At 36.6% G+C, this 10,443-nt stretch overlaps 1 protein-coding gene across 3 annotated transcripts in view; it reads right to left on the bottom strand.

Moving 5' to 3' along the window:
* KNG1 (kininogen 1) overlaps positions 1–10,443 on the bottom strand; it is a 31,220-nt gene that overhangs the window by 14,793 nt on the left and 5,984 nt on the right. For all 3 annotated transcript variants that reach the window (XM_006761960.2, XM_015562779.1, XM_006761961.2), the window contains exons 4-5: positions 6,851–7,023; positions 5,947–6,054 (exon numbers count right to left, since the gene is read on the bottom strand). In XM_006761960.2, coding sequence (XP_006762023.1) covers positions 5,947–6,054; positions 6,851–7,023 — 281 coding nt within the window. The remainder of the gene's footprint in view (positions 1–5,946; positions 6,055–6,850; positions 7,024–10,443) is intronic.

The following is a 10,443-nucleotide window of genomic DNA, read 5'->3' as shown; positions in this document are numbered from 1 at the left end:
GGTTGGAGGGGAGCTATGGGGGGAGAAAAAAAGGAACAACTGTAATAATCTTAACAATAAAGATTTAATTTTTTAAAAAAGGGAAAAAAAAGATAGACCAAATGGATAAAAAAATAAAATCATAGAAAATGAATAAAATAATAAAAATGTACTTAGATGTTATTTTCATATAATCCATATGACTTAAATAATATTTTTATAAGTATGATATATATTTTAATTGCTTTTTCTGAACAATAAAGATTTAATTTTTTAAAAAAGGGAAAAAAAAGATAGACCAAATGGATAAAAAAATAAAATCATAGAAAATGAATAAAATAATAAAAATGTATTTAGATGGTATTTTCATATAATCCATATGACTTAAATAATATTTTTATAAGTATGATATATATTTTTTAATTGCTTTTATATTAGATTACAAAAAGGCTCTATAAATTTTCAAATCAAAATAATACAGGCCATGTCCTTTCATCTAAGCACCAAAAGAAAATAATTTTAAAAATACATTTAAACAAACAAAAAAGTAACTACTTGGAAATCTAAACATATTTACCTAAATAGTCAGGGTCTTCTTTGAATAAGGAAAAATATAAAAAACAAAATAAGAAAACTGAGAATTTTACAGAATTGACAGAGAAGCATTTGGAATTAAACTCATGGCTTTATATGCTTTCATAATTTAAAAAGAGAGAGGCAAGAAACAAATGAAACAACCTCAAACTGAGCTGTTTACATCAGGAAGTTAAAAAAGGAAAAAAATAATAAATAGCCTTATGCAAAACAAAAAAGGAGGAAACAATAAAGCAACACTGATGAACTAGAAAACAGAAAGCACTAGCATTAGTTAAATAATCCAAAAATAAATCCAAATGCTCATTCTTGGGATAAGGAAAAAAATCAAATGCAAAAAAAAAAAGGCATCATAGCAAAGGAACAAAGAAGCTAAAAATATAAGAGAATAATTATGAACAAGTGTATGCTACTTTAAATCCCAAAGAAATGGATACTTTTCTGGAAAACTATAAATAACCATTGCTGACTTAAACACAAGAACATATTTGAATGAACCAATAACTGAAGAGCAGAGAATGCTATCATTACTCTCAACTTCCATTCCATTTCTCACCTCCAAACAACATAGATGTTTTATAGATGAATAATTTTTAAAATTAAAGGAACATTTAGTTCCTTCCTATGTAAACTGTTTCTGAATATAGAAAATACAGGCAAACTACCCAAGTCAAAAAATAGTGGCTAACCACCTAACTAAAAAATAGAAGGCAGTAGGAAAAGAGGAAAACCAAATATGACATATGTTTTTCTTATAATCTTATTCTAAGGTTGGTTTTGAAGTTATAAACACTAGAATAATAAATCACAAATTTAAACCTACTATTAAAAGATGGCTGTACAAATATATTAGTAGAGAACAGGTTTTTCATAAGAAACTATTATGGAATTAAGGTTGTCACAAATTTATGTATAAAGGAAGAATGTTGAGATATCTGGTTATCCTCTTGAAAAAAGTCTCAATTTAGAGACCTCAAAAGATACATTAAAATTAATTCCAGATAGGTTCAAAAGCTATATTTAAAAATACTGACTAGACAAACTAGGGAAAAAAGATGAATACTGAGCAAATGGTGGAAGAACTCAAAAGAAACATGTTATTAGATTTGGTCATCAATAAGCAAAATCTATTGGTAAGTCAGAATACTATAATGAAAACTAAAAAATGAACAACTGAGAAAATATGACAAAATACTGATACCTTTAATACAGAAATAGTTTTTTTTTCAAATAATTAAGATTTATCCCAAAGAGAAATGGACAAAGGATATGGAAAACAATTCATAAATTCAATCCATAAATTTCTAACAAATTTCTATTCATGAAAATAAGAACATACCAAATACAGAAATAGCTTTATTCTCAAGAATGTTTGGTGAGTTATTAATGATAATAAAAATGGAAACAACTCAAATGTCTAACTATTTGAAAATCATTTAAAAAAACAATCTATCATATCTTTACTAGGATATTATACTTTTATTTAAAAGAAAGTTTATCAAGAGTTTTAATGAGGTAGGAAAATTCTTATGTGAAAAAAATGCAGCATGTAAGCCTGGACAGCATGGCTCAGTGTTGAGCGTTGACCTATGAACCAGGAGGTCACTGTTTGATTCCTGGTCAGGGCACATGCCTGGATTGTGGGCTCAATCCCCAGTGTAGAGCATGTAATATTTCTATTTCTCTCTCCCTCTCCCTTTCTTTCTGAAATCAATAAAAATATTTTTTAAATGCAGCATGTAAAATAATGACAATTATTAACCAAAAAAATCACCAAATTGTCTATATCTCCTCTACTCTTCCACCCCCCCAAAAAAGATAAGAGGAAAATACACTAAGATATCTTTGGGTATTTGGGTATGTGGTTTAATATTATTATTGTTTTCTATGTTTCTGCATTGCCTTCTGCATTGGAAATGTTTATTTCCAATAAGGGGAAATATATAATGTCATAGTTGTTAAAGATACAAGGAATACCACACTTACAATACCTTAATTTTGGATGAGGAGATGGATACCGGCAGTAGCTCTGAATTTCTTAATTCTATTAGCATATTTGATTCACCTTGAAGCTTTTAGGTTATTCTGACTCTAGAGACCCACCCCAGACCTAATCAAAATGCCTGGGGGAATGGTAGGAGTAGTTATTTTTAAAGCTGGCAATGTGATTCTAATATGCAGTATGGCCCAAGTACTATTTATGAGACTCTTTAATCAGTGCTTTTCCAACCTTAAAGTGCAAATGACTCACCTGAGAATCTTGTTAACATGCAGATTCAGTAGGTGTGGGTGGAACTCAAGATTTGGCTTTTCTAACAAGCTCCCTGGCGATGCTGATGCTGCTGGTTCAGGGACCAACTTGGAATAGCAAGGCCTTCAGTCTTACCAGTTGTAGGCAAAGAGTTCATGTACATTTTGTGTCCTTTAGTTATTGTAACAACGCTGTGAGACCGGTGCTGTTATTCCTCACCATTTTACAGATGAGGAAGTGGAAGCTCAGGAAGTTATACCAGAAATCTGATTGGATTTGTGACTCCAATCAGCCCTGCATCTGTGTGTGTTGCAAAGAAAGAACTAAATAAAGGTCTTACAAACAGATGCAGGGAGATTAAAGCCAGATAACATTTAAGCTTATATAATCTCAAATGGCTAACTAAAGAACATAAAAAACAAAAGGGGTTAATAGATGCTTTAAAGGCCAGATGACTAAAAGTAACAAAGTCAAATAGTAGCTAGAGCATACATTTTTAGAGTCTCTCTCTCTCTCTCTCTTTCTCTCTCTCTCTCTCTTTCTCTCTCTCTCTCTTCTTATTTTACTATTTTTTTATTATGGTAAAATATATGTAACATAAAATTTGCCATTTCAACCATTTTTAAGTATATAACTCAGTGATATTAATTACATTATTTAACCATCACTGCTATTTATTTCCAATAGTTTTCATCATTCCAAACACAAATTCTGTACCCATTAAGCAATAAATTTCCATTCTCCCTCCCACTAGCCCATGATAAACTCGAATCTACTTTTGTTCCTATGCATGTGTTAGATATTTCATATAAGTGGAATCATACAATATTTGTCTTTTTATGTCTGGCTTCTTTCACTTAGCATAATGTTTTCAAGGTTCATCTAAGTTGTAGATTGTGGCAGATTTCATTTCTCTCTATGGCTAAAGAACATTCCATTGTTTTATATATACATCACATTTTGTTTTTCCACTCATCTATTGATGGACACTTGGGTTGTTCCCACTTTTTGTCTATTGTGAATAATATTGCAACGAATCCTGGCTTGTAAATATTTGTTTGACTCCCTGTTTTTTAATTCTTTTGGGTACATACCTAGGAGTGCAATTGCTGTGTCATATGGTAAGTCTATGTGTAACTTTTTGAGGAACTACCAAAGTGTTTTCCACAGTGGCTGCACCATTTACATTCTCATCAGCAATGGACAAAGGTTTCAATTTTTCCACGTCCTCCCCAATACTAGTTATTTTCCAATTTTTAAAAAATTATAGCCATCTTTTAGGTGTGAAATGGCATCTCACTGTGATACTCTCTTGTAACATGTTTTACACACACACACACACACACACCGTCGTAGCTAATTATGTTGAGCATCTTTTCATGTGTTTAATTACTATTTGCATATCTTCTTTAGAGAAATGTTTATTTTAAAGTCTTTTGCCCATTTGAAAATTAGGTTGATTGTCTTTTTGTTGTTGTTTTATAGGAGTTATTTATGTATTGCATACTTAATTTTTATTAGATATATGATGTAAATAATTTCTCCCATTTTCTGGGTTGTCTTTTCACTCTCTTAATAGTGTCCTTTTAACTTTTCTCCCAATTATTAAATAAATACCTGCTTGATTAGAAACATTGGCAAGTATTAAAGAGTTCCAAAAAGTATAAAATCAAAAAAGGCACCCATAGTTCCAACTGAAAGTTTACTCTGTTTTATATTTTTGCAGATTTTTTTTCATCACTTAAAATTTTTTTATGAGTTCCAATGGTCAGCAAACTGCGGCTCACAAGCCACATGAGGCTCTTTGGCCTCTTGAGTGTGGCTCTTCCACAAAATATCGACTTCTGTGCATGGGCCAAGAAGTTTCAATTGCACAGCACGTGCGTGCCAGCATGTGGTATTTTGTGGTATGTTGTTAGGAAAACTAACAACATATGACAGGGAGCAAGATCTCAAATGCTCCCCTCCATCACTTATTTTGTTGTTGTTAATCCTCACCTGAAGATATTTTGCCATTGACTTTAGAGAGAGTGGAAGAGAAAGGGAAAGACAGAGAGAAATATTGATGTGAGAGAAACACATCAATAGGTTGTCTCCTGCACATGCCCTGAACGAGGGGCTGGTCTGGGCTGGAAAGTGCTTGCAACCGAGTAAAGTGCCCTTGACCAGAATTGAACCAGGGTCCCTTTGGTCCGCAGTCCGAAGCTCTACACTGAACCAAACCACCCAGGGACCCTCCATCACTTTTGATATTTACATTTACTTTATATATTTAAGTAAATGTGTACCTATAATTTTATATATTTTTTAACTTACCATATTATAACCATTTTACTAAGTCACTAAAAAATCTGTAAACATACTTTTAATGGCTACACATATTTTACTGTGTGGATATACTGTAAGTTATTTAAACATCCCCTAATGTTGAAAACATTTCCAATGTTTTTCTATTAATAATGCTGAAATTAATATCTTAATGTCTGGCTTCCTCATTTTCTTTCCACAGAATAGAATTGTAGAAGTAGAACAACAGACTAAAGGGCTTAAAGCAATCCTTTGCTTAAAGTAGTTTTCTGCTAAAATGCAAATATCCCTGGGATGGTCATTGTGCCTTAGGGATCTGCACATGCACTAACTGCTGCCACCTTGTGATCTTCTCTTGTAACATAATTTTGGTTCTGATAAAGTGGCAGAGGCTCAGGAAGTGTAACAAAAATAAAGGAGAGGTGAGGGGAAGGTGGGCAGGCGGGGGGAAGCAAAGGCAAGTTGGAAGTTAAGGAGTGTCCTGGGCAGGGCTTAGGAACACTGGGAAGGACCTTAAGCAGGTGGGGAAGAAAGGGAGACAGGGAAGTGTGAAGACATGAACAGACAAACTTGACATGGCATCATTTTATCTCAAGCCCGGTTATATCTGTAAATGCTTATTGCCAGGTGTACAGATCTTTTGACCAGGTAGGTAAGACAGCTTGACTAGTGACATGGAGAATGTAGCTGTGAATTCATGCATGCCATCTAATATCTTACTGGCCAAGTCTTCCTATGTAGCTTAGTATTCCCACACCTGTAAATACTGGACACCAAATGCTAATAACTTTATAATTCAGTTTTTGCCAACTTACACCATTGGGAAGGGCCATGCAGTCTTGGGTTAAGAATTTAAAATTCTCCTTGGAACAATTAGTTTGCTGAATTAAGTAAGTAACTTCATAGTTCCATCCAGACACCACCTGAAACAATGTTGAATTGAATAAAGGGCAGTTTAAATATTATTCACTGTGTTATGAGGAACTTAGAATACTGCCTGGCATATTGCAAGTACTCAAAAATATAAACTCTTAGGACTAGGCAAAAGTAATGACTGAATAAATATTGAGCACTTTATGACTCTCACACTCCTCAGCGCGCGCGCGCACACACACACACACACACACACACATACTCTTATACATCTGAAAATAAAAAGCAATATCTATGTGGAGTTACTGTATTTTCTTAAGAAAAACCTAGAAATATTTCCTCTGCCAGGCAACAGAAAAATAATGTCCCTTTGAATTTAGTGAAATATGAATAATACGCTTCTAGATGGTTACAAACACTTTGGAGCTAGAATGGCCTTTACAGATAAGTTCTCAGGTTCCCAGACAGTCAGGCAGTAAGTTTTGTGCTGCTTTATCTTGGGTTAGTCCCACCCCGATAGCTGGTTATGAACGTAATTGAGTAGAACATGCATCTTGCATGAAGGGAAGTTGGCTGGTCTATTAAAAGCAGGGAATGTTACTAACTAAAGTAAGTCCCTCATAATTAGACGCTGATATATTGCAGCATCTGAATCACTTTGCCTCAAGAGAAAGCTCTTTACCTCCTATGCCAGTCAGATGCGGACATAAAAGAGCTCCCTCACCACCACTCATGGAATCATAGGTTTTCTATTGACCAATGGTTTATTTTAAGTAATGAAACCCTAAACATAAATATCCAACAAATTTTAACAATACTGTGAGAAATGGAAACTAAAGCACAAACCTGTCTCTGTGCCCTTTTTACTTCTTTAAGAGCAAAGAGGTGGGGATGATTAGTGTGGTTGTTAAAATGCTGAATGGCATGTCTCAGAACAGGGTCCAAATCAGCGCTGGCAGTCGATATGGGGTGCACGCAGCCATAGCATTCATACTTGGAGGTCACCACAGGGCCCTCACCTTGACAAAGAAAGAGTAGGCAAAAAGGCAGCGTTAATGAGCAAAACCCGCATTCAGATACATTGTCCTAAATAAATAAGATAATTTCAAAGACCCTGGTAACAAACTTTCTAGTACATTCTAGTATGTATTAGAAAAAGAGAACACAGGACTGCTTTTTTGTCAGAGAGAAAAAAAACCTACCATTGACTTAGGAACATCTTATGTGCATACTATTGTGCATAATTATTTTAAATTTATTTAAAAATCATTGTAAATTATAGAAATAATACATTAATTTTTCCTCTTATAAAAAATTAAAACAGTACAGATATAGTAGTATTTATTTTTCAGTGGTAATTAAAGCTCCTTGAAGCCTCTTTCAGCGTATAATATGTTTTGTATCAATTCATTTCAACAAACATGTACATTTTTTAAAATATATTTTTATTAATTCAGAGAGGAAGGGAGAGGGAGAAAAAGATTGACACATCAATTATGAGAGAGAATCATTGATCAGCTCCCTCCTGCATGACCCCTACTGGGGATCAAGCCTGCAACCAGGCATATGCCCTTGACTGGAATCAAACCTGGGACCCTTCAGTCCTGCAGGCCAACGCTTTATCCACTGAGCCAAACCAGATAGGGCAAATATATACATATTTTGCTCCTTCTGTAATATGTCAGCTGCTGAGCTAGAATGTGTGGTTACATTAACTTGTTAGTAATGGTTACTGTGGTGTTGGAGAGCATAAGAGACTTGGTTGGAAAGTTGTAAGGAGGACATTCTGATAAAAGGGAAGTGTGTGGAAGGCCACCTGCCCTGTTAATCAGAATTCCAACTTAGGGGAGACATAGGAGAGTGTCGAAGGTGGTGCCCCTAATTATTCCTTGACCTTTCCAAACAAGTCTGATTGCATATAGACCCCAGGTGTTTACTGGAATCCTTATGCTTAATCCCTGGATGCCCTTGCCTAGAGGACAATGTAAACACAGGTGTCCTCCCAAGATTACTCACCCTTCTGATTGTATCTAAAGATAAAAACTGCAATAAAAGGCTAACAAGGCAGGCAATCCAGGCTGCTCTGGCTGCTAAAGCCAGGAGCCCCTTAGCCCTCTCTCTCACAGTCAAACTGTGTCTGAGTAATCTGTTCATCCATCGTTCAGGGGCTGCTGGTCAGCCCCCGCAGTGGTGAAGGTGTTGGGCAAAGTGGACTGGGAGGAACAGAACTGCAGATGGATATTTCAAAATAATTTGTCAAGAGCTTGGGAAGGCAGAGCCCAGAGTGAGCTCAAGAAAGATTTTCGTGAGGAGAAGAGGCCTGAGCTAAGAAGCGTGTAAAGTGGTCAAGGTCAACTGGGCAACATAAAGTGTGAGCCTGAGAAGGAGGAACAAAGGGAGGAATGGCTCTCAAGAAAGCAGGATGAGTCAGGGGCAGCGTGTGGGATGCGGTGTATACTTTTTACGGGGCTTAAAGCAGGAGGCAGGGACTGGCGATTGAGGTCTGGACAATTGGTAGAGAGAGTCCTCTGCTATGGGGCCTGGGACACTCTCTGGAGTCCAAGTGTTATGAACTGTATTCCAAGGGTCATGGGCTCCTTGGTGAACCTGATGAAAACTACAGCGCCCTCTCCAGGAAAATGCCGGTACTCACAATGTTCTCCATGTGATTTCAGAGTGTGCATAGACCCACTGAAGTGAATTAAGAGTTATGGGCTGTAACGAAGGGGTGCACCGACGGGGTTTTAAATAAAATAATGTAAAATATTAAAACAGGAGCGAGCTTGTATTAAGTTACCAAGTAATGTTTATAACCAATAGCCGTAACCCGCTGCTCAGTAGAGGCACACGCTATAGAGGGGAAGCCATGAAGGCATCCTGGGCCCCTTTGCCTTGGGCTCTCACTGTCTGAGTGTGCAGGACCCAAAGAGAATCAGGAGCAACAGTGTTCTACAACAGTGTCCCTCAGTTGCGAGTAGGTCAACACAACTCCCCTTGCAGCTGTTTCTTGGCACTCACTCCATAAGCATGTGTGTCAGAAAAAAGATTTACTGGGTGAATACTCAGAAAAAGATTTACTGAGAGCTTTCCTCACTGCTCTCCCCTTGCAGAAGGTATGTTCCATCAGGGCAGTGGACAAAGTTAAGAAACTGAAGGGGACTTACATGGGAAAGGAGAGAGAATTACTGACAGCAGGACAAAAGATTGATGAACACAGAAGGGGAGGGGGAAGGGAGTAGAGACCAGAGGCTGGTATGCTGACCTCAAGGGCAGCTCTGACTGGGGTAAGAGGAGAGATGGCACAGACTTTTGAGGGTGAGAGGAGTAGGGAAATAAGAGGAGAGATGGCGCAGTCTTTTGAGGGTGAAAGATGCAAATTCAGTTTTTCCAGGCAATGGAATGATTTTTCATCCTGCTCCAACATTTCTAGGGAGATTTTTAAAAAATTTTAAAAAGATTTTAAATTTTGAATTCTGAAACATATTTAGCCAAAAATATTTCAGATAAGGGATTGTAGACCTAGTAGTAATTGTGGATCTACATAGTGTGGCAAAGAGTTTTTTCTGTCATAGTATATAAGTGCTGTGTTCTGGATCATGTTAAAATTTGCTTAGGGACCTAAGTTCTTAAACTAAATAATAAAAAGCTACTCCATTTTTTTTTAATTGTGATTTCTTTTCTGTTTTGGACTGTTTTTCTTTCAATGCCACTTGTTAAAAGAGCTGAAACTCAAGAAATACAGTTTTTTAGGGTTTCTTATGGATGACTAAGGCCAAGATAGAACAATTGCTCCTAAACTGATGTTCATGAGTGTGGCTGAAGATGCTGTTTTGGAGCCTCCTATACTAAAACCCTATCTTGCAAAAGGCCAGTTTTGGGTTGGCTTTTGTGACTGACAGTCCCTGGATGTGCCCATTCTTCTGCACCCAGGCACTCTGCCACCAGAGGGAAGGAGCTAACAGTGGTTATATCTCTGCAGAAGTTATTGGATCAGAGAATTGTTGTGAGGATTAAATAACCCAACATATGTAAAACAATTAGCACTGTGGCTAGCAATAAGTGCTCAATAAATGTCAGCTATGATTACTTTTATTCTGATGATCATCAATACAGTTTTATGCTTTAACTTCAAGCCTAACATCTAGCTTCAGTCTACAACAACACTCTGAAGTGAGAATTACTGTGATCCCCTTTTAAGGAAAGGTGAAACCAAAAAGTGAAGATTGTTTGAAAGATTATAGGCCAGATCTGACCTCAAAGCCTGTGCTTTTCTGGCTCTAGGACACCCCCACAATTGAAGCATGTGGCATGTTTTCTAGTCCTTTCCCAGGGCCTTTGCACACACCTAATTCAGTGCTGCTGTCTTGGGAGAGGCCAGGGATGATTGGCAGGAGCCTGGCCCCACCTTAGGACTCTGCCACCATAGACACCCCCCCCCC

Source organism: Myotis davidii, unplaced genomic scaffold (genome assembly GCF_000327345.1).
Source record: "Myotis davidii unplaced genomic scaffold, ASM32734v1 scaffold3158, whole genome shotgun sequence".
Taxonomy (NCBI): Eukaryota; Metazoa; Chordata; class Mammalia; order Chiroptera; family Vespertilionidae; genus Myotis; species Myotis davidii.
Note: the sequence above shows the minus strand (reverse complement) of the source record. Positions and strands in the feature narration are given on the sequence as shown.